This window comes from Lepisosteus platostomus, chromosome 14 (genome assembly GCF_059453375.1).
Source record: "Lepisosteus platostomus isolate fLepPlt1 chromosome 14, fLepPlt1.hap1, whole genome shotgun sequence".
Classification (NCBI taxonomy): domain Eukaryota; kingdom Metazoa; phylum Chordata; class Actinopteri; order Semionotiformes; family Lepisosteidae; genus Lepisosteus; species Lepisosteus platostomus.
Genome location: NC_142624.1, coordinates 20,443,006 through 20,468,267, shown reverse-complemented (window position 1 = coordinate 20,468,267; position 25,262 = coordinate 20,443,006). Strand labels below are relative to the sequence as shown.

The following is a 25,262-nucleotide window of genomic DNA, read 5'->3' as shown; positions in this document are numbered from 1 at the left end:
TCTCAGATCTATAACTCTAGAATTTATTTGCAAGCACTGTGAGTTTTACCCTGGGATAACTGTCACGTATAAATTCACATTTTGAATCTTGAGTAATCCTGATCATTTGGAATGAATTTAGAAATCAGTGTGTCAATCAATCAGTCCTGCACTATCTATAAATGTTGATGGGGACATCATGCAGTAAATTACATTTCGGACATATAGTAACTCTTTTATTAAAACAGTAGCCTTTCGAGTCCTATCAGTACAATGTATACACTGTGGTATACACTGTATGTGCCAAGAACAAGTCATCTGTAGTGTTGACAGGTATGATTTTCTGACTGTCTTTTGTAGGTTCTGGATTTTGGTTGGCCAGACCACCACGCTCCTGCACTTGACAAAATCTGCAGCATCTGTAAGGCCATGGACACTTGGCTGAACACTGACCCTCACAATGTGGTGGTGCTTCACAACAAGGTGTGAGACTTCTTTAATCTCTCCTTCCCCCATCTTCAGACTCTATCTTTTCTCTCTGCTGATGTTCTCCTGTCATGGATATGAAAATAGTAATGTTCCCTCATACTCTGAAGGAAGTAAAGTGTCAAAAGGAAACAATCGTTATGATTTTTTTTCATAATTCTAAGGAATCTAGAATGTTAATGGTATGTACAGTACATCACAATGGGGAATCATAACCCTGTAAGCCCGTTTTATAAGCCACACAGTTCTTTATTGTTATGACAATGATTGCTTATAGTGTTTTTTTTGCTTCAGATACAGAAATACAACACGTAACATGATGTATCAACCCTCTAGTATACAGCTAAATGTGAAGCCCTGTTAAAATGTCTGCAACATAATAATATGGAGATCAGATATTCATTTATGTGCCATATAAATTTGTGCAAAACATTGTCTAAAGCTTACTGCATCCAAAAATATATTTTAAAAATTAAAGCTGCTTTTTTACATTGTGCTATATTTATAATCAGCAGATGGCAATATAGAGACATTCTCATTCTTCAAGACCTCACAGCTTTAAGAGAGAGGGTGTGAGATTTCACCTAATTGTCGGGGCTGGGAAACAAGAAGTTTGGAATATTTTGAAAAAAAAAAAGCTGTATTTGAAGTATGTGTTTTACATCACACACTTTACAGTTACAATTTCTGAATTTTTCATTAATTTACTAAAAAAAGAGTTGAAAAATAGGAAACAAAGTGCTTAGATGGGACTGTTTGTATTATGTTTTTATAGAGGGGTTTTCCATATCTCTAGTTAAAGTTCAACAGAAACAATATTTTTATCCATTTGTATATCTATCCTTGTCTGTCTTTTCTTTTTTCTTTTCTTTTCTTAGATAGGACTGTTTGTATTATGTTTTTATAGAGGGGTTTTCCATATCTCTAGTTAAAGTTCAACAGAAACAATATTTTTATCCATTTGTATATCTATCCTTGTCTGTCTTTTCTTTTTTGTTTGTGTACAATGCGTCTGTTGTAAATTACACAATGCCATACATAACCCTACCACCACATCTTTCCTTTCCTTAGAGTATAAACTATCAACATCTCTAGAAATTAGCTTTGATGTTTTTTTATCTGTTTCATAAACTTGAATAATCCCCTCTTTGCTTTCCAAATGTATTAATGACAGGAATTACAGCATTCAAGATAAATCTAAAAAATAACTGATAAGCCAATCTAACATCTAAGACGTGTTTTCCGACCATTGTACAAAATGTCAACAGTAGCATTAACCAGTTTCACCTAATACCTAAAGAAACTAAATGAGTACTAACACTATTTATAAAGCCATAAAAAATATTCATATATTAATTATACAGCCTCGTTTTATTTAATCATATGATGACCTGTCATCTGTTTTATCATGACAGAAAGTTATAATTTCAATGTCCTTTTTTTCCTATCCATAAACAGGATTTACTGGCATGGTGGTTATATTATTGTACTGAAAGGCAATACTATCAAAACACCTCTTTTTCCTCATTTTGCATAGCTGAAAATAATTCCTAAAGAAATTTGATAATGGTAAATGGATTTTACCAGCTGGAAAATGCCATATACTCAATTGCCAATGATAACAATAGAGACTTGACAATGGGAAAAGTTGGAGTGATGTTTTATTTCATTTTTGTGGCAGTATATGGTTAGTGATGGCAATTTTCCATCACATTTTACACACCAGTTGTACTGTACATGACCTTCATGTTATTTACCCTCACTATGGTTTTAGGAAAGGTTATAAAATATTTTCAGGATGATATGGATATACTGTCTTTTATTATTAGTAGGCATGGTGGGGGAATGCAAGTAAACATAAAGTATAATTCTAAAATGTTAATTGTTTTCTGTCAACAAGAAAAACAAAAAATTACCATGGTGACAATTTGTGCCACTTTTCCGCCTCATTTAGATGACAAGGATGAAGAACTGAGCTTCCATTCAGAAAATCAAAATTAAATTAAATGTTTATTTCTTGTGTTTTGAAAAGTCCTACAGTATTTACAAATTTCATCTTGACCTGAATAGCAGTTCCCTGTGCTGTTTATTACTGGTTTTATACAACACATGAGGGAAATAAATTAATGTTTAACTGTGTTTTCAGATTCATTTCTGACAAATTTTATTAAATAAATTTTTGCGAGTATTTTGTGTCACACTATCATTGCTGATTTTACTTAGTGCTTAATTACAGCTGTTCTTTACTGTTCAAAAACAACAAAACACAATTTTTGATGCCTGCATGCTCAGTCACAAAAAAGAGTAAAAGGTGAAATTTTCACGAATGAAGAAACATCATCGTATTTAAAAACAGCTTTTATAAAAACAATAATTTTCAACAAAATGTTTACAAAGTCAGTTTTCCTCAGCTTTCCTATATAAATCCATATATGTAGATTCGCATACCTATACTATGAAACTGCAGAATCATTTTGTAGGTCTTTATTGGATCATGTTTATTGTGCTCATGAATTGATCAATATAAACCCTTGTCTCATGGAAAATCTTTCAACTTTTTGCAGGGCAATCGTGGGAGGACTGGGGTAGTAGTGGCAGCTTACATGCATTACAGCAATATTTCAGCCAGGTAAGTGATTTTTGTAAGAGATAATATTATGGGTAATAACTCCAAATAGCTTTGTAAATGAAGGGCATAATCTTTATGAAATTAAATGAGTAGATATGTGAGATGAAACAGGAAGCCTTAATTTTTTATTAAAAGACTTCAAATATACAGTATCTATAAAACAATGAGACTATACATTACAAACACTCTGGCCTCAGAGGCAACTGAAATAATGATTTGGAAAACAAATACAAATACAAAAAAAAAATCGATCAAATAAATCCTTTATAACACTAACCCTACTAGTTGTTTTTTATTGATACTATAAAGTTAGGATAAATTGAAGACTATTAAAAGAAGTCTGCCTTTTATTAAAACATTCAGATCCTGTGACTGTTTCATTGGCCTCTTTCAGCATAGGAGACACAGAGCTGTAATCGTAGAGGTATAGCTTTTGTTAAAAGTGGAAATGGTAGACAAATATTAGATATTGTAAATAAACAGTGGTGATAGTAGATATTGTGCTTTAAACATTTATTCACCTTCTCTATAATATCATTGTCTGTTGAGTGATAGAAATTGTCAACTCTGAATCTTTCAGAATTTATGGTATTTATATTACTTTCATTAGACATATGCCATTACGGTCATTTATGACGGTAAGCTCATTAGAAGCTGTTTTGCAAGTTGCTTACACTTCATGCATACCAATGTATACAACAATAAAAGCTGAAATATGGTAGCTGAAGCGAATATTAAAAAGATGCAACTCTTGCAATGCAGTGCAGATCAAGCCCTGGACAGATTTGCCATGAAGAGGTTTTATGAAGATAAAGTGCTTCCTGTGGGCCAACCCTCCCAGAAGAGGTCAGTTTGATTGCACTTCCTGTTTAACTCCTTGGTACCTTCCTGTGCAGTTTATGAGTTTGACCCTGGTTGCAATATATATTGTTTTTACCATGGAAAAGTGCTTGTTGTGACACCTTCTACAGTATATATTGTATCTAGTCTTTGGGATGTTCACAGGTTTTCATTGTACACTGTCAATTGATAAATGGATTTCTGAAAAAGTGAACAAGTATGAATGATTTCTTATTATATAAGGCTGAAATAAAGATGGTAGTTCTCACAAACTGCAGTACCTGGCATTGAACAGCTTACTGATTTATTTACAAAGTTAACTGTCCTATAAAGCTAATCATGATCCTATTATGGTAATATAGTTTTCAAATTATCCATCATAAATAAAACCAACACTTGTGTTATGGGAATCTCAATATTTCAGAGATTACTAAGGAGAAAGAGTGCTTAGTTTTTGAAGTTGAGTGTTAGTTGCTCAGAACTATAATCTTTTTTCTTGGTCAGTGCTTCTGAATTTTTGTTTTATACAACTGTAACAGACTTCTAGTATATGTGGATACACCCATTTAATTTTATGTTTCTCTTAATAAACAGAAATAATTTAGAAAGGCTGTCACAAAGTGAAGTCCGTTGGTGCTGTAAGAGTGCTCCACTTTTAGAATAATGGCTCACTCCAATCTTTAAAGGGGCTTTAGTTGCCATGCCTCAACTTTATGCTTCTACTCTGCTATTTCCTGACTGATATATAATTAGCCAGGACTGGAGTGCCTAACAGTCTGCAGTTATTATGGGAGGCATGTGTGACATTAACATGGAGAGAGCTGAATTTCTACACTGCCAAACCAGTATTGAACTGAGAGTTTTCAAAGTCTTAATGTGAAATCCACTGCTAGTGTCAGCTCTGAAAACTTGTAGTTAGGTATGGATAACAAAGTAGGCTTGAGTACAGTGGTTTGAAATTGGAGCTGATTGTTCAAAAACATTCTGCTTGCTCAAAGATATGTCATACAAACACTTCTAGAAAAAGATCATGCATTTACAACAGTAAAATTGTATGTAAAGGACACTTGTCTTGCACTACACCCTGTTTTGATGTGGGATGCCTTTTGGATTTAGTCTATATATACCACAGCAGCACACAGAGAAACAAATGAGCTGAGTTCATAGTGTATGGGTTGCTGGATATGGAAAACATGAATGTCCACACTAAAGAAGGAGAAAATACTGTGAGGTTTCACTCAAGGCGTTTTTGACAAGTTGAGCTGTGGAACTGGTCTAGTGGTTCATGGAAAATTGGTCCTGGGACACAAGCCAGAGAAGCTTTTGTATTTTGGTCATTTCTGTTGTATGTGCAAAGGACAGGGAATTAAACCAGAGAGATTGTTCTAGCTTTTCTGTTAAAGAAACTATCTACATTGATCCACGTACATAACAGTTTTAACATGTGGTCATGAATCTTCTATATAAATGCACTGTACACTTTGAACACTATATAAATGTAAAGAATGATAATTATTCCTTTCATCTAGGAATAAAAACACATGCCAGGTTATCAATTAGAACTTCACTGATCCCTTAGGCACACATGGAAAGAGAGATAATACAAACAGCAGCCCACCAGTTTAATATAAGAACACATACTGTACTGAGCACTAAACTAAAAAACATTGATTAATGTTGATTAACATAACATTTTAATATGTTAATATATAATTGACAATGATAATGTTTAATATTTTAAAATAATATACTTTCTTGTCCTTTACTAGACATACAGTATGTGCTTACATTTGTGTTTTGGAGACATTTGTTAAGTTCATATTGTTTTTCTCATGCTATATTACAATTATTAATAATACTACTGTTAATAATGCTCTTTATGCTTACTACTTTGAAATATAAGTCATTCATACCTTCTTGCAGATATGTGCAGTACTTCAGTGGCTTGCTGTCTGGGACTATCAAAATAAACAATAAGCCATTATTTTTACACCATGTCATCATGCATGGAATCCCAAACTTTGAATCCAAAGGAGGTGAGTAAAAGCTACTTTTCATTTTTTTTTGCCAGAAAAAAGGATTTAATGTACCTTAATTTATTTTATAACACCTACTATTTTTTATTATTATTATAATTATTATTATTTAATATATTATTAAGTTTAATTCAGTCATTAACATTCAATAAATTGAATGCAGAAATTACAAAAGATAATCAGATCCCCTGGGAATGATACAGTAGGATCTTGCCAGACAGGTTGGCCTATAACGCATTTTAAAACTGTGTGGAATCTGACAGCAACTAAAGCTGTCTGTCACAGAAATGGCCAACTCTTGAGTTCATGCCATCCTATCCAAAAGTTGCAATGTATGATTATGATCCACATTTTCTCCTTCGATGAATGGCAATGGACTTGGAACAAAACAGTGACAAACTGATATCATTTTAGTAACTGTCATTTGTATTGTACCTTAAGTGATTTTCAAAATATTACAAATCAACTAAATATGTTCAGATTGCACTAGAGAGATGAATGAGGTGTTGGAATTCTGTGAATGGAAGGTGTTTAAAGCATGTTTAAGAGGAGGGCAGACAAGTTTGGTGCTGCAATTCTTTGGACTGGAATTGTTCTTTGAAGAGACCAGCAAAGCTGTTACGTATTTGTGGACTCCCATCCCTCTCAACCCTCGTTTGATATACAGTTATTTGTCTTGGAAGCTTTGAGGCCTTTGTTTTACTCTGGCCAGTCCCGTTGCTAACGAGTTTTCCTGTTTTTTGTTCTCCGGTGTCTTTCCAGGTTGCCGCCCTTTCCTCAAGATTTACCAGGCGATGCAGCCAGTGTACACATCTGGGATCTAGTAAGTGAAACATTCACTTTAATGCCCTCCCCCCTTTCCAATTTCTTGCTGTGCTGGCAAGGTGCCTGAATGGCATCGCTGTAATAAAGAAAAAAGCCTTATAGTTTTCCACACCAATCATCTGGACTTTGTGTATCTGCCATGAAGTGACAGTATGAAGAGTTCCAAAGTCACAAAGATTCATTGTTTCCAAAATGCTGCGGAAAATGAATACCATTCTCAATTGTGTGTTCTGTGGACTTTCCTTGCCATTTCTCTGAATTCCCTGATACAGTATATACCATCCAAAAGAAAGATAATATACACTGAATGTGGAGATATTGTACTGCATATGGAACGGTATAGTGGTAGTATTGTTGGGCTTTTTATTAACTGACATGGAAAAAACACTTTGAATGAGAGTGCATTTGATGGATATCAGTCATTGAAATACATACAATATTACCGTATGTAGATATGTATTTTATTTATGTGTGTGAATTTACAAAATTATTTCAAACAAAACTGCCATAAAACTCCTTAAAAGTCGTAATAAATCTGTTGATTCAAATATCCTGGCTGAATTCTGTATTGGGTTGGCACAATCCGGCCTAAGTTATAAAGAATTTCTAAAGTTCTTTAAAGTTCTTCCTAAATTCAGTTGGTGAAGCAATTTCTCACTTATCCACATGATCTGATGTGTATTGAGACTGTTGGCACTGGCTGCTGTGCATCACCCAGTGGCTACTGCACTTCAGTGCTGGATAAACTAGATCCTCTACTGCATGAAAAGTGATTTGGAATTCTTTAGCTAGAAAAGTACTCAGTAAGTATAAATGTAAGGCATTATAATTGCAATATGATTATTACTAAAATGTGTACAATGTATGTATGTTTTAGAAAGGAAATAAAAGCAAGCATCCTAATATTTTATGTTCCTGTGGTTAGTAGAGTTATTTCCACCCTGAAAAGTTGACAGATGAAATATAGCATTTTGTCTATTGAGCCTTCTTCAGATGTGTGAAACATTTTGTTTCTTCTTTCTACTTTTCAACATGACATTAAACTTTACTTGTTCCTCTTTTGTTGAAAAGGAATGTCAGGGTTTGTTTCGAGCAGCAAAGCCACAAGAGCACAGCCACTCCATTAAGTGAAAAATATTTGTGTAGTTTATTTGTTTTAACTTAAGTTAGAAAAAAGAGAAGAAAAAAGACCAGAGCTTTTGTATTTGCTAACCTTCTAGCAGACATATGTCAGGTCTTAGATGATGAGCTAGGGATTTGAGAGTAGACAAACTATCTGAAATTCTTATTTTGAAGGGAAAGTGTTCTGTTTAATTCTCTGATTAAGAGCTTAGCCCCAGATTATCCCGACCTGCAGGGAATGCTAACAGCTCTGGTGTAATGGCCACCACCCTGTTTTTATGAGGCTCCTGATACTCTATCTGCACCACAACTCTAGAGGACTGTAACTAAAATAAATATTGATGGAAGTCAAATATTCAGTTTCACTGCACTTCTTTTTTCTGTAAACTCTTATAGATCTGCTTGTTTTTTTAATGTCACAATTACTACTTCACTTAAAGGATCTGAACTTGAGAATTTCAAATGTTAAAACTAGAAAAACGATTATATTCAAGCTTGTTGTCAATCTATTTAAAATAGCTATTATTCAGCTTTCTCAATGAAACAGCAAAATATGTACAAGCAATGAATTGATCTGATTTGATGAACCATCAAAAATAACCTTGATTTCTTTCTCAACTCCAATTCTAGCAATGTCCAGGGAGATAGTCAAACCAGCATCTGCATCACAATTGAGCCTGGGTTACTTCTGAAAGGGGACATTCTGGTAAGATAATAATACAATACTTGCAAACAATATTTGTGGACCGGGATGTTACATTAAAATCTTTTGAAAATATGCAAATTGAGTTTTACAAACTTTTTATATAGCAGGTTTCTCATGTACTTTTGGCCATAACACCAAATTTGGAGAACAGCTGAGAGAAGACAATTGACTGGAACCTTAGGATTGTTTGTCAGGGAATCCCAACAGGATTCAGTATTTTTTATGAAGTGGCAGTATCAAGGAAGGGTGGTTAGGATTCTGGACTCTAGACCAGAGCTAAACATGGGACACTTCTTGAGCCAGACAATTAATTCACATTGCTTCTGTCAATAGCACACAACCATTGACTTTCTTCATCGAATTCAGGGTTGCAGGGGAGCCGGAGCCTATCTCGACAAGTAACAGGTGCAGGATGGGGTACACCCTGGATTGTCTGTGCGTGCGTCCGTTTGTGCCATGTAGACACATACAGTACACACAGACATTCACACCAGGGCAACTTATACTTAGACAAATATAGTTCAGGCGGGTAGCTGCATCAGCATGCATAGGCTGCAAAGGAAGAAGTAATAGGTTTATTCCATGCTGAAAAGAGAAGAAAGAAAACACAACGTTTCGGCCATGGAGCCTTCTTCAGAAGGTTGTGTTTTCTTTCTTCTCTTTTCAGCATGGAATAAACTTATTACTTGTTCCTTACACAAATATGTCCACAATCACAGTAGGGTCACATTTTCAAAGAAGCCAACTGGCCTACCAGTATGTCTTTGGACTTTGGAAGGAAAGAGAAGCACTTAGAAGAAAGTCATGCAAATACAGGGTGAACATAGAAACTCCACGCAGAAAGGATCCCAGGTCTGGAGTTGAACCCAGGGCCTCAGTGCTGCAGGGGCAGCAATGCTAACCACTGCATCTCCTGTCAATACCCTGCTGTATAAATGGGCCTCCAGATCACTATTGTGTGAAAATGAGAATGTGTTTACCATTAACTTCATGAAATAAGGTGGAAAAAAATTTGTAGTCATCCTAAAGTTAGACCATAAAACTCTTCATTTCAGAACTGAAGTAATGGAACAAGTGACCAACTTCAAATCATGTTGCATTTGTTGGTATTGCTGATACTGTTGGTATTGTTATGTTGAATTAAATAGGTCTAAAGAAATAAAACATTATAGTATTAGTGTTTATTAAAAAATGAATAATAATTTCGATTACTAGCAGTGATCTTGTTTACCCATATACGTGTTTTTTTATGGGGGGATACTCATTTAAAGGTCCTTTAGTAAAAGATAAATGAAGAGACTTGATGGATCCTAATTGTTTTGTTAATATGGTTTACTTTGTGAATGGAAAATTAACTTTTATTTAAATAATATGTTTTAAACTCTGGTTGAAACATTAATGTTATGATTATGTGTGTTGTTAGAATAAACATTTTGTAACATTTAAATAACTATGAGGGGCTTTCCTTCTGTATATTTTGTAATGTACCACTGTATTGGATGTGCATGCTTTCCGCCTTGCACTACTATCAATAATCTTGATGCGATATAGTGTAAGGCTCACTAATGTCTAACATTTGACATTGTGTCCCATTCATATACAGTATATATACTGGATATACAGAATTAATAAGTAATAATGTTCAGAATTGGACAAGAAAGTGACAATTAGTACTGACATTATAAAATATGGTGCAACTAAAGTTTATCTTTAATTCACACTCATTCAGTTTAATCAGCAATGGATTTTTGATGACATAATAGAAACAAGCAATAGAATAGATTATAGCCATGAATCCCAAGGTGTTTATAATGGGAGACAAACAGACTGAGAAGAGCTGAACTTTATTGGCGGTTCTATCCTGACAATGACCAACTTGTGAAAAAACTATACTGTATATCCATTTTGTTTCCTTGCTACTAACACTGCTACTGCCAGAAAGATGATAAATTCTTGAATGTTTACATTCCCAGATAATCAAGTTGAATTTGCACTTGTAATTTGTGTATTTTTTCATGACTGATACTTTACTATACTTAAAAAGAGCATTGCGTTTTTACATTAATATTTATAGTACTCGACAAACAAATCATCCAGTAATTATCTAGATCAGTGGTTCTCAAAGTTCTGTGGTCCGTGGACCACTTACACTAAGTCACAGATGTGGTGGATCACCTATGCCTACGTCCACTTACCCTGTAAAAATTATCACCCATTAATGTACTAAAAATAACTAATATTGAATTAAATTTTATGGAAAGTACTAATATTTTTACAAACAAAGCTCCGTATTCTGCAAATGTTTTTATTACTTAAAAAGGTAATGTGAAGAATGGAGCTGCTTTTATTGAGCAGTCAGAGAAGAGATATCTGGATCCAAGCTGGACAACTTTAGTCTTATGTCTGGCTCCACGTTCAGCTGATTTATCTTCTTTGGTTTCAGTCCAACAAGTGTCGAAAATCCAAGCTCACAAGCTTAGGTTGTTGGGAACGGTTGGGAATGCTTCAGAGCTATGTCACTAAGTCCAGCATACTCGGATTGTACAAAACTGATCGTTTGTATCTTAAATTAAAGTGATTTTAAGGTTTAAAACTGACCTTTAAATTTTAAATCGGGTCGGGTGGGGGCGGGTAAAATAAAAATCTGACCCGTGCATCAGTAACGACAATAGACTGCTGCACAGCGGCAAGGACGTCGCCGCCAAACTGACTGTCTCGTTTTCAATGTGTGACATCATTTCATCCTTGCTGCATAAAACTAAAACACTGTAGCGATAGGCACTGAGGGGGAAAATAAAGAGGCGAGGTGGTCCACCATAACTCAAGCTTAATAAAAACACAAAGTCAACAGAAGAGTACAGCCAAGGAGAATGAATGGAAACATTGCCCTTTCAGCAAACCCTCAAGCCAGCCAAGCCTACGACTAGGCTAGTGCTCGCCACATTACTGACACATATAATCCCCTTAACAGCTGATGAAATCCCGATACCTAGAACCAACACACAACTCCCTCCTCCCTCTATTTACAGCTTGCAGTTCTTAACAGTGGTCCTAGGGGGAGCCCCTTCATAGCAAACATTGTAGACTTGCTTTAAGAAAGATGATCAGGTCAGCCCATGGACCACCTGGTGCACGCTCTGGTCCGCGGACCACAATTGAGAACAACTGATCTAGATGATCAGAATGCAGGATATTTACACATACTGTACTGAAAAAAAATCCAGGGCTAAGTTTACCAGACCTTTTTCACATAACAAAGGTATTTAAATTATTTTTAATTTATATAAGTTAAATACTGTACATCTTTGACAGAGGTATATTACCCCTACTGGTAACCTATGAATAACAGCACACAATAATGACCATACATTATGCAGAAGCTGGAGAGAGATAAAAGAGAGATAAAAACAAAATGCCATCTTAAATTGGAGCATTAATGAAAGGAATGAAGTAATGATTTCCTCCTTGTCAGTTAAATAAAAAGTAATATTATTTTACACCAGGAAGTACCAGTTATTAAATCCTTTATGGTAAGGAACATAAAGGAACTGAAACAAGTGTTAAGATCAAGCATTAGGCAGTCAGTCAACACAGCTGTCCCCAGTTTCTGAATATTTTCATAGAAATGGTCATTATTATTAATACAGCTGATGCAATGTATTCTAAGGCCACTTTCAGATAATCCCCAGCTTTGTATGTGTTTTAAGGTCGTTTGTCAGTCAAAAAGAAAATGGTTATTTTTTATGTAGAAGAATATTTTATTATTTCTAGTTTTCCTTCAATCCTCAAAGGATTTATTAAGTGGGATTTTCATAAAAACAGAATCAAAAACCACTTAAAAACTGAATTAATTTTGTTTATTTTGTTGCAGTCTTTAGTAATAGAAAACCTGTGCATTCTTTGAATCCTTATGCCCTCATTCTAATCTCATAATTATAGTTTTGCTGTCCAGCATGTGGAGGCTTGGATTACAATCATTGGCATGGGACCCAGGGATATTTCCTCTTTCTCTTTTGGTGTTTAATATTGTACTGCAAAGATGCAGGAAAGATGGTTCTTGTTAATGGATATTCTGTCCTGCAAAAAATACAACAAGCAAAAGTAGAAAAAGGGATGAATTAGAAGAGTGAAAGCTGTAGTTCCAAGGATAGAAATATCATTTTGTAATACTATCATTTGTATACAGCACTTCAATATTATAACTAATCTTTTGTGCATGGATAGTTGACATTTGCTGTTCTAGGCTGGTCTTCACTGTTGCCAATTAAATACAATGTATTTTTCTGACGTTGTTGGTTAAGAGCGCTTTTACAGATATTTGAATAGTAACCTACAGTATATAACAACATTTTTCTTGCCACAGCAAGCGTGAAGGCTTAATTGAAAAAAAAAAACTAAGATTAAAAACCTGGACTAGAATAGAAGCCTTTGCTGGAATGAAACAGGTTGGCTGTTTCCTTTAAAAAGCCTTTGCCCTTTAAGTGTTTCCTAACAGGATCTTGCATCAGTAGAATCCAGGCTGAATAATGATCCTTTTGTGAAGGACTCATGCTGAACATTTACTAGTCTACATATGGCTTTTCTTTCTCTTATTAAATTAGAAGGTCTGCATAGAATTGAGATGCAGAACAGTAATCTACCATACAACCAGTTTGGCAGGTTTGTTTTCCTTCAAATAAAGACATGTATGCTACTTGCATTATTTTCTGTTCTCTGAAACTATAAAACAACATGCGGAGTAGTACATGTAACAGTTTTTTTCATACTTTAGGTTGATAGTGCTTATGCAGAAAAGCAAAATTGCACATTTAAAATAGTGTTTTTTAAATCTTGTCAGTGTCTTTTTTTAAGTCTTAGTGTCACACTGATATGCCAAAGAATGTTGCACTACTTTAAGCGTAACTTAATGAAAAGCCATTTCAGTCACACTGTATTAGAGAATATGTCTTTCTAAAGCCAGCGTCACACTACATGACTCAACACGACTTATACTTTGAGAGCATGTCAAATATAACAACTGCAGTTGCTGAATCTCGCTGCCTTTTCTGTCCTAGAGGATGTCAAATTATATGACTAGGAATCACAGGGTGTGACTAATTATATGATTCCCTCAAGACTTTTCTTCATGTTTCCAAATCTCATATTGTGCCGCGAAAGTACTGCGAGGTCACCTCATTTGTCCTCATCAGAACAAGCACGTAAACATCTTGAAAAATGTAACACAGGCATTGTTTTCCAGAAATAAACATCTTCAGTAATATAATTATTTTTATAAATAAAGAACACAATTACAAAAATAAAACACTTAAAAATATAAAACACCTTTAAAACAAATATTGTAAACAAATAAGTATTGCACTATAACTTGTAATATAATGGGCACATTATCTCGCAAGTACACTTCCGCGTAGACTTTAAAATCCTCATGCTCACCTATAAGGCTTTACATGGCTTGGCACCTCAATACCTGTCTGAACTTTTATCGCCCTACTCCCCACCTTGCAACCTCCGCTCTTCAAATTCTGCCCTCCTTACTGTCCCCCAAGCCCGTCTACATTGTATGGGCGACAGGGCCTTCTCCTGCTATGCCCCCAAGCTCTGGAACTCTTTGCCCAAGGATATTAGAGAGTCACCTTCTCTAAACTCCTTCAAATCCAGACTCAAAACCTTCTTCTTCAGAAAAGCCTTTACTTAACTAGTTCCATTCTTCACCCCTCTGCTCTTCTTAATACCACCTTCCACGGTCTCCTCTATTGTTATTGTTGTATTGTTGTAATTATAATTGTGTCCTATCTTGTGAAATCTTCTTATTTATTGTTGTAGTCTTCTTATTTATTGTTATTGTCATCCTGTAAAGCACTTTGAGAAGCCACCTTTAAAGGTGCTACAGTATATAAAATATTAAAAAAATAGTTTATTATTATTATTCTGGCTCACTAACCACCCCTACGACTTGCGACTCGCTACGAGAAAATCAAACCATATTGATTTTATCGTAGCGAGTCGCAGAGAGTCGTAGGGGCTATTAAAAGTTCTATGACTGAGTCTCTGGGGGTGTCACACTACACAACTGATGGTAACGGGTGCATGCTGTGACTCTCTGCAATTCGCTTTGATTTTCTTACGATTATGTAAATGAAGGCTATGACTGAAAATCCTAGGAAAAGTCGTGTAGTGTGATGCCAGCATAAGGTACTGTAGATTATACTGCTGTCATAACTTCTTTATTTTAACAGTACATTTAAGACAACATTTAATACTCTCTTAGACCCAGAAGAAGAACTTATAGCATGTTGACCCAAAGTGGCAGCTCTACAAGTCCATGGATGTTTGAACCTGGTCTTTACCATGACAAAAGCTTATTGGAATCTCTCCTCTCCCTGCAGCTAAAGTGTTACCACAAGAGGTTCCGAAGCCCCACCAGAGATGTCATATTCCGAGTGCAGTTCCACACCTGTGCAGTCCATGACCTAGGGATTGTCTTTGGCAAGGATGAGCTGGATGAAACTTTTAAAGGTAAATATACAAATAAGTCATTTATCTACACATATATTCTAATAGATAACCACCCACAATTATAAGTTATTTTCAAATCTATATATATATATTCTACATGTTTTATATTTATAATTAATTTAGGAAGATCTGTAATATTTGTATTTCACCTTGACATTAAGAGCGTTTTGTGTCGATTAATGGCAACTATTCAAATTAGATAAATTATGACTCCATATTGTAATAAAATGTGAAAATACTTTTAATAGCCACTGTATATATCTGTACATTTATAGAGTTTATATACAAAACATTGTATATTTTCCTATTGTACTTCTGAATTATTTCTGAATTATCATATTTTGAATTAGTATATTACAGCACTTTAAATGAAATAATATGCACAATACATATATTTCACCTACATTTTTATCAGTAATGCCATTTCAGATTTTTTTTCCTATTTCTCTTCTTACAGATGACCGATTCCCAGAGTATGGTAAAGTGGAGTTTGTCTTCTCATTTGGGCCAGAAAAAATTCAAGGTAATTATTTTCTTGTCACTTTTAGATGTGTGGTATTAATAGCTCATATCTTAGAGGAAACCCTTACCGATGGTGACTTACATTGTTAGAAAAAGTACCGCATGTTGAGAGATGCTGTTCATAGAACTTTGATCACAATATATCAATTGGTATGAAGGATGGGAGCTGTACTCACAGAATGGAGAATTTCTAAACGGAAAACAATTGCATAAAAAAACAAAAGTGAACTGGAAAACCATAGACCAATTAGTCTTCCATTACTTGTATAATTATGGAATCAAATCACTTACTGTGTAACCTCTAAAGTGCTTTGAGTGGAGTGTCCAGAAATGCGCGATATAACCATAAGGAATTACTATTATTAATTATGAAATCCAGACCAGGGGTACTATCTGAGTTTGTCTGTTCTTCTCATGTTTGTGTGGGTTTCTTCCAGGTGCTCTGGTTTCCTCTCACAGTCCAAAGACATACTGCCGGGCCTCTGAAAATTGGCCCTACTGTGATTGTGTGCATATTTGTGTCTGTGTGTGCCATGTCATGAACTGGCAATGACTCCTCCGCAACACTGTATAGGATAAAGCAGTCAGAAAATGACTCAACATTTGAGTTAAAGACCTTTACATTTCGACCCTTGCCTAACCAATTTCTTTTTTTTCCAAGGAATGGATCACCTGGAGAATGGCCCAAGTGTCTCTGTGGATTATAACACACAGGATCCTCTCATCCGTTGGGATTCCTATGAGAACTTTAACCAGAGATGTGAGGACACTATGGAGGGTGAGTGTTCTTCTTAAAAATAAATTGGATAACATTCAGGAGATACAGAGTATACAGATAATTGCTCACTTCAGCTCTTTGACATGGAGCATAAATATAGGTTTGCCACATACTGTACATACTAAGGTTTTCCAAAATAAAGCATTTAATGAAATGCTTAATGAACATGTCAGAACTTAATCACAATTACAGAGAAAAACAGAGAGAACATAGAATAGAATACTTTAATGAAAAACCTGTTGTAGAAAATCCAGAGTACTTTAAACCTGTGTGAATTCTGTATGTTAATTGAGAGCTTCATCATTTCTTAACTGCAAGAGAGAGCAGAGTGGAGTAATGCCCTCCCTCCCCCATTACCACCCCCTGACCTACACACATTGCAGAAAGGCTTGAGACAGGTGGATGTCAGTACTTGTCATTGCCTCTGATTTAACTAAGACTCCTAGGAGAGCAAGGCAGAGTTTCAAGGTCCAGGCTTTGTAATTATGTGTAAGTGAGTTATAGAGACATACTTTACATCCTTTCTGACTCACAAGGACCACCCCTGGTAACAAGGTTTTTGAGCTACTCATAATGTTTTAATTAACATTGAACTGTACCCTTGTTTCATAATAAACTTTTTTGGAATAAATATTGCAGCACAGCAAATACTATTCTTTGAAACAGCTAAATTTACCATTTCTAGCAGCATGCCTTTCATTACTGTATATTGTATTGTAAAGTGAAAGATGATTTAAATATCTCTTTGAAAGAAAATTATTCTTATTTATTGAATATCTTATTTGTAAATGTACAGTATCCTTAACGAACAACACAGGCTCCATAAAAATCTTTGTAGTTACAGTATATTTATACTGTAATACACAAAATAATGTACATAGTGCATTGTGTAGAAAAATGGGTGATTTAATGATAGAATGTTTTATTTGTTTTTTTTTTTGGTTGCAGAGTAGCTTTATATTTGGTGTTTGGGATTTTTGAATCAATGTTATTTGTGCAATTAGATGATTTTCTGATGAATGTACCGCTGTTACAATACATGCTTACCACTTCTATTTGGTTAGCAAGTCTTTTATTAATACCTTATTGACCCAGTCTCTCTAAACAGTTTCAAATGTATCTCCATGTTTCACAGCTGGCTGCTGAAAGTTTGCATTTTACAATTCCCAGCACTCCTCTGAGTATGTGATTTTGTGATTTCTTTCAAATTTCTTTATTTTTTAACTTCTTAACGTTGGTAACATATAGGTTTTGACATTGCTTTCTATGCAGCAATGCTTCCATTAAAACCTGTGGCAACCTGCTTGTCAGTCAAGTGATAGGAAAGATATTGAAATACACATTGGTTTCCTCTGATGACTTGCCTGATTTATTTCTATCCCATAATCACAATCTATCTTAATCTCAATCTCAATCTAAAGTGTCAGTTTTACAGTTTGTGTTTCTGTGACGTTCATTGTCAGAAATGTTCAGAGTGATTTGCACTAATTAACATTAAATATTATTAAATCAAATATATATATTTATAATCCATTATTGTGTATTTTACTTTTTCAGTCTTAGATATTTAAGGCTTATTATGCTTTTAAAACCTAAAATATGTTTCTATGATTTTTTAAACTGAAATTTTATATACCATATTCTGACTATAAGATAAGGTACACTATGTAATTTTAAATTGTTTACAGTTTTATTTGAATACAGTAAATGTTTTTATCTTATACTTACAATTACACTTTTAAACACACAAAGGATAAAGTCTGACAGAGATAATCTTTCAGAAAAAAAATTTGAATTGAATTTGCATATCTAAAGCTTATATTTTAAATCTCAGTATTCTAAGGGTCACTGTGTTTTATATTTTTCAGAAGGGTTTTGTGTTTAAGCGAAGGTGCTGGGAAGAGTGTTAACATTTGAAGAGTAGAACAAGTGCTTGTCAGAAATGACCTGATAAATATTTATTTTTTTCCACACACTTCTGACACCCGGTTGTCAGAAAGCAGGACTGCTAATAGAGCCCTCAAGGGCTTACAAGCCACTCCTTAGGTGATTTCACCTAACAGAGGCTATATTCTTATTTTATCCAAATTTTCTCCTCTTCTTCATCCTCTTCCTTCTTCTACCAGCTTCATAGTGCTGGTAATAGCAATAGTAATAGGAGATTTTGTGGTTTGCAGAAGTGGTGAAGCAGCTTATAGAAGCAACATCAGTTATACTGTATGTATATGGGTTAATCATCATAGTGTTTACCACCATTGACAATTTTTACATAGTAAGTGAAAATTTGAGGTATTTTTATATACCATCATCCTATTATCTGCTTTTTTCAATAAGAATTTAGGTTTCCATTTCACATAAATCAAATAAAAATCCATATTATTTGTGAAAGCGATAGGCCTTTACCATATTGAGAAAATCAAATCATGGGTTCTTCTTCAATGGGAATGCAAAATCCTTTAAGTGCAGTTGTGTTACCATGTTTAGAATGCTTTCCAGCACTACATTAGAGATAATAAGAGGGTCAAGCACCACTTTGGGTTCTGTAAAAGCAAAGGCAGATTTTTGCCAGTTGTGTGGGGAATCACAGTGCAATTCAAGTGCTAGAAGGCTGGTCTGAGTTATTAAGTACATTTTTTTATAAATTATGGTTTTAAAGCGGTTTTAATAGTGGTCCAGGAGACGGACAATCTCATTTCTGGTCATTTAAATATAAGTATTAGATATCTAACAATTAACCATCCAACTCTTGTGTGTAAATTACTGTCTATACTATTTTGCTGTGCCAATGCTCCCCAGTACTACCTTTGTTTTTGGTTTGCTTCCTTTTAGCCTCCTGTTCCCTTCTCACATATGTATTTTCCATGTACCTAACATTTTAGGTTTGTTTTCCACTTATCTACAATATAGACTACAGTGCAATCAGATCTTCTCCACATGCAGTTTAAGACAAGGTTCAGGAACTCAACTCTCTCTTAGATTTTACTGCAGCTTAACCCACCATTGCCACACAATCCCCACTTCACTTCCAACCAACTATCTGGTTTAGCAATTGATTGTAGTTTTTTTTTTTACTTGCAAGAAGTTGTTCTTCTATCGTTTCTCACCTTGAAACAGAACAGCTTGTCAGTGGCCCATCCTGCAACCTGATGTGTCTCTCTCCTGCTGTGTCTCTAACCAGCTTCCCACCTCAGCTATTCTCCTTGTTCTCGAGATCATTACCCCACCCAGATCATCTCCTCCATGTCTAATTATGCTTTTACCATAAGGTTAGACTCATTTGAAATGTTTTTTCTTGCACAGTTTCTTTGCCTTTGCTAAGGTGAATCTGCACAAGGCAGCTACTATGATGATCTCATCCCAGCTCCTCAACCTGAACGAATGCCAGTAGTGTTCAAACAGATGTTCACGGTTACTGCAGACTGTACATAATTTCATTGTGTGCTGAAAATAGGACAGCACGCCCTATTTTGTGAAAGAACAGGCACACACTTTTCAGATGTTAGCTCCCTGCAGAACTCCAGTTCCAACCAGAACCTGTAACAGTTCATCTGCTATTTTGTCACCTTTATCATTGTCTTCACTTTCCTTACTTCCCAGCCACTTGTAATTTCAACTCAGCCTGCTTTGGCGCTCAATCCAGAGATTGCCTGGCACCCAACCCATTCAATCTGCAAAGTTCCTGTCTGGTGTCTAGCCCTTCTGGCAGCAGCACAGTTTCTCACCTGTGGCCCGACTGCATCTGCCCTTGGTTTTACTTGCAGTTGGACCCCATTTCCTACTGTCTGCCCCTCAACACTGGACAGTAAAGCTCAAAACAGCTGGGCACAACCTGGTGTGTAGTCCACCTGCTGGCCTGCTTTGGTTCCCTGCCCATCACTCACCAGCCTCATTGCCTAATGAATTTGCCAGCTGCCTGTGGATCTCCACGTAGCCAGTAATGACTGGCTAGATAATTGAACATCATTGAACATTTCTTTATATATTTATTTTTTATATACTTATATATACCTATTTTTCTTTATACTATATACTTATTATATTTATAATTCTTTATAAACGAATAAAGCTTTTAAATATTTGCTTATCACATATATAAAAGATAATAATAGAGATAATAGAATAGAGATAATAGATCCATTCATTATCAGTTGCTGCAGTCTGTATTAAGTAGCTCCCCAACTGTAAATGTCTATCTTTACTCCCAGCTCCTAGACTACCTATAATCATTTACTGCTGCAGCCCCAACAATAAAGTTTTCCATGAAGGCAGCACTGTCTTTCAGTATTTTTCAGTACTATGTGAGCTTTATTGTTCTTTGGGTGCTTACTTGGAGTCAGAAAAAAGTGCTCACGTTTTTTTGGGATGTTGATATTGGTTGCCTTTATCCCTTTATCCACAATACCTCCTATTTCTTTGCTTAGTCTTTGATATTCTTATCTCATCTCATTATATTTTTCAGTCCTTATAACATGAAGATTATGATGAGAAATGTATAGCTCTTGGTTGCTTAATTTGATCAGCTTTCCAGGTAAAACGGGTTTCATGAGCAATAGTTCCATTCTTTAAATACAGTATAAAGACTGAACAGAGCTGTATCCAGCAAAACCTTCCATACAGAAAATGAATTATTCTTTGCTCTCCTGTTCAGAAAATTAATGCAGGTCTAAATTAATCAAAAAATTAAAAATAACTATTAACTGTTTTCATGAATGAATGTGAAAAAGAAGAATCCATCTTAAAGAATCCAAGAATCCACTTTAATAGAATCCATAAAGAAATCTGCCATATTTTTACATTTAAAGATATTTTGCCATGTTTTCATAAGCTTCAAAGACTATGGCACTCTGGAGCTCATTCCACACCTTGGACATTTCTCATGGTATGCTGGAAGACACAGTACAGCTCCGTCCCCAGTGTCTCCTCCCACAGCTGTTCAAAAAGTCCTGCTGTGTTAAACTAAAGTGTCCTCTCCATGCTAGTCAAGTTTTAAATAGCTGTTTCAGAAATAGGTGGGCGTCAGTCTTCCTCCTGGAAGCCTACAGCTGTAAACCAATCCCCCATCTCCAATGTTCATAGCCTGGATCTGGGGTCAGGGATCCTGGGGACCCCACTCTCTCCCCTTCCACCAAGAGTGAAAGCCCCGTCATCTGACTTACTCTTTTCGGAGGCGGTCAGATGGTACAAGAGCACATAATTGTCTTAAACAAAACACTAGTGTGCAGTAAAGGAACATTTGCACATCCATTCATTTCCCCCCAGTAGACTAATGGATTCATTCATTTCCAGGGTAACCAAATCTTCCACTTGCACAGATTACATTACACCTTAGCACAGGATGCTTTTTCGGAGCTTGAATACTACTTAATGTTCATTGATGAAGCTAAACAGGGCTCGTTGTGATCAGTACTGGGACTGGAACCTCAAATAAAAATGCTGAAACCGTGTCTTTTCGTAAACATTTTTAATTATTTTTAGCTCAGTTATTATTTACTTGATTTGCTCCAATAGGTGTGTTGTATGTTCTCTACATACTGTGTGTAGTATACTGTACATGCTAACCAGTCAGGTCTAGTGAAATAGAATTTTGTTGTTGTTGTTATTATTATCTATCTCATTTAATACAATAAAGATGCAAAAATAAATGATGTATATCACAGTAAAGGATTGAATAATAAAATCAAAAACTGAGTTTAACTGAGTTACAAATTTATGTAATTTCTTAAATACTGTATGTACCTGGTTGTTTGTAAGATAGTCAATTTTAATTTAATGTTGAAATCTTCACTTAATTTCATTTTCTTCTGAACTAGAGTAACAAAACAGAATCTAGAATTTAGTAAATGTTTAATGTTTAATGCAGTATGCTCAGACAAAAGCATAGATAGCAACCTGATCTGAAACTAATGATTACATTTACTGACATTGGAGTGGCTGTTTGTGTTGTCAGCTTCACAGTCACAGGTGTACATTGCTCAGCATGTATTAGTTCCTATTAGTTCTTTTTTTCCATTAACTCCAGTTATAGATTTGTGGTACAACAGCTGCTGCACCCAAGGTTAAATCACCAGAAGGTCTATTGTTCCTTTATGGCTTACATGACCAGGAAATAGCATCACCTTTTCTCTGATCACTTTTTTAAAACTTGATTCATTTTTTGGAATGTTTAACACAAACATCAGTATTTATCAGTATTTTTTGCCATATAATTCTGTGTGAATATAGAATATGTGACAATATACTAATAAATACTTTATGTTAGTTTTTCTGTGATGCGTGTTGTTTCATTGTCCTGAAGAGATCCTAATTATAATATTATAGTCAAACAAAAACCTTCTGACAGTTATGGAATAATATTGGCAAAATATTTTAATTTTATTATTGATTAATTTATATTTTATTTACCATTAAAATAACACTTGTATGGAATGTGCTCACTTATCCTGGGCCCCAAACCAAGTTATTTACATTAAGAGCACTGTATACTATGCATGCAAGTTAAAAAAATGAAAACAAATGTAATATTAACTCAGAACAACATGGACAATGGCTTTCCAAAGCATAATAAACTATTTTTAAACTGCAAAAACAAGTAAAGTCTTGCTTTTCTGCAGTTCCTTCACTAAACAGAAAGGGAACATGTCCTTCAAAGATATATATTTTGTTCTATAACAAAAATCCGGAAAAAAGAAACAAAACATGAGTCATTAAAAAAAGACAAAGAACTGGTGACAGTTATACAGTATGTGGCAGTGGCAGTGACAGAGGAAAAGAAATGTAGGAAAATTATAGTCTTCTTTCACTATTTATTGTTACAAAGGAAAAGAAATGTGTTAAAATTATAGTCTTCTTTCACTATATATTCTAGAAAAGTGAGAATTATATAGACATAAAAATTCAAAATCAAATTGGTTAACATTAAAAGAAACAGAGTTTCATAACAAACCGGAGAAGCAGTGTGAGGCAGAGGCAGCGTGCCTTGTTTACTGTTGCTCTTTCCATATTTGGCCACAGCACGGCTTATGGCATTTTTGGAATAGTTCGAATGAAAACTGTTTCAGTTGTGAGACATGATTAGAAATGAGTGAGAGCAACCCTGAGTGAGGAGGAAACACTGTGCCATACCCTTCCAGTCACTGAGGACTTTAAATTCTTTTTTACTCACTTGTGTGGAGCAGCAGGCATATGTTATGATGCACAACCTGGGAAAGCCGGGGAGAGGCTGATTTGTATCTGCTGGTAATCTGCCTTTCATCTTATTTGCTTCAGGAGTAATAGGTGTGAAGTTTGGGAAATTTTGTGCATGAGTGTGAAAGGTTGACAGTTCTTTGGATGTATAACGTTCTTTGTGTTGAGAACTTGTTTTGACCGTCGTTGCTTTCTTAAGCTGCCTTCTTTCTGATAACTGCCTGTAAAAACAGAACACAAACTTTGGGGGGACAGTACATCAGATCAGACTATTCCCTCTATTTTTCTTTGCCTTTCCAAAGAATTTCTTTACCACTTTCTAATATCTAAGTATCTGCTGACTCTTTTTTTCTAAGGATCTGGCTTCGGTTACTGTTGTTCTGGGGGTATGTTTTGGTGCTTTGTTCTGATAAGCAGAAGAGGTCCTGTTTTGTTTAATTACTGTGTTTTTTTATATTTGCATTTCTTTAAAATCAGGGGCTCTATAATATTTAGAAATTGTGCTTTCTTCTGAGTCTTTAGCTCAGGCTAATTTCTGTGTTTCCATGTCAACATTGATTTTTGTTTACAATATGCACTGATATGTTCAACATATGTTTAGTTCCAATGTATTAAGTCCATGTGGAAAATTTTAGGCATGGTTATTATCTATTTATATGCCAGCTGGTGTCCTGTAACTATAAACTTGGCTAGTCGGTATTTTTGCAAAGCAATTTGGTTCCTGTGTAGCGTTCCTTGTTTTATGAAGGACTATTTTATTGGCTGATGTGGTTAAACATAATGACATGACAATATTACCACTGTTTTGACTAAGTTACTAACAGCAACTGAGCAATATTAGATATACACAAAAAAGTATTGAAAAGTAAAACATAAAGCTACAATCTTATATATTTTCAACAGTTCAACAAACTTGCTATATTGGATTAATCATCACAGATGTAATACTACGGTGAAATAAGACCTTTGTGAATCCTTTCATATTCCTACAAAAAATAAACCAATTATTTATTTTAATTATATACAGGGATAAACAGTATTTCTGACAAAAACTACTGTCTCTGTCCGCACTTAAGCATACAGCTGTGAATCTGGTGATATTTGGTTGAATGTGTGGTTCAACATTAATAAGTATCGTATGTTTGCAGCTCTGACAAAGTGGTTATATATTCTTGTGTCATATTTTTAAACTTATGGGTTACTCCATTTTCCACCCTCTTTTCCTACCCTGGGACTGCTACTGTCAAAGCAAATTTTCATATTCCTTCAACTCATATCAGTTATGTTTGGAACCACTGTGGTTCCATCCATAGATTTTCTAACCACTTCACACAATTAAGGTTCGCAGAAGAGCTAGCAATGCTAGTGCAAGGTACTGTAGGATACACTCTGGACGGGACATTAGTCCATCGCAGGGCACAGAAAGACACAGACACACACATACACCAGGGACAATTAACCAATCAGTATGTCTTTGGACTGGTGGAGTAAATCATACCCCCACCACAGCAAGGCTGCAATGCTGACCACTGTGGCCACCATGAAATCAGATCATTGCAGTTACAGTATTTCCCTTAATTCAAAAAGAGAGGTTGTATTCAATTTTTTAACAGAACAGAAAGAATAGCTGTTTTAGTG

General features: G+C 35.1%; 1 protein-coding gene and 1 long non-coding RNA gene across 13 annotated transcripts in view; both read left to right on the top strand.

Annotated features, from left to right (window-relative positions):
* Positions 1-25,262, top strand: part of tns1b (tensin 1b) — a 264,722-nt gene that overhangs the window by 185,786 nt on the left and 53,674 nt on the right. For all 12 annotated transcript variants that reach the window (XM_088604952.1, XM_088604951.1, XM_088604948.1 and 9 more), the window contains 9 exons: positions 340-462; positions 3,030-3,094; positions 3,857-3,940; positions 5,858-5,970; positions 6,733-6,793; positions 8,548-8,623; positions 15,010-15,139; positions 15,597-15,662; positions 16,323-16,439. In XM_088604952.1, the coding sequence (XP_088461078.1) occupies positions 340-462; positions 3,030-3,094; positions 3,857-3,940; positions 5,858-5,970; positions 6,733-6,793; positions 8,548-8,623; positions 15,010-15,139; positions 15,597-15,662; positions 16,323-16,439 (835 nt within the window). The remainder of the gene's footprint in view (positions 1-339; positions 463-3,029; positions 3,095-3,856; positions 3,941-5,857; positions 5,971-6,732; positions 6,794-8,547; positions 8,624-15,009; positions 15,140-15,596; positions 15,663-16,322; positions 16,440-25,262) is intronic.
* LOC148648956 (uncharacterized) lies at positions 8,640-12,036 on the top strand. The gene is made up of 2 exons (XR_015926264.1): positions 8,640-8,990; positions 9,029-12,036. It is a non-coding gene; the product is annotated as an uncharacterized LOC148648956 (long non-coding RNA).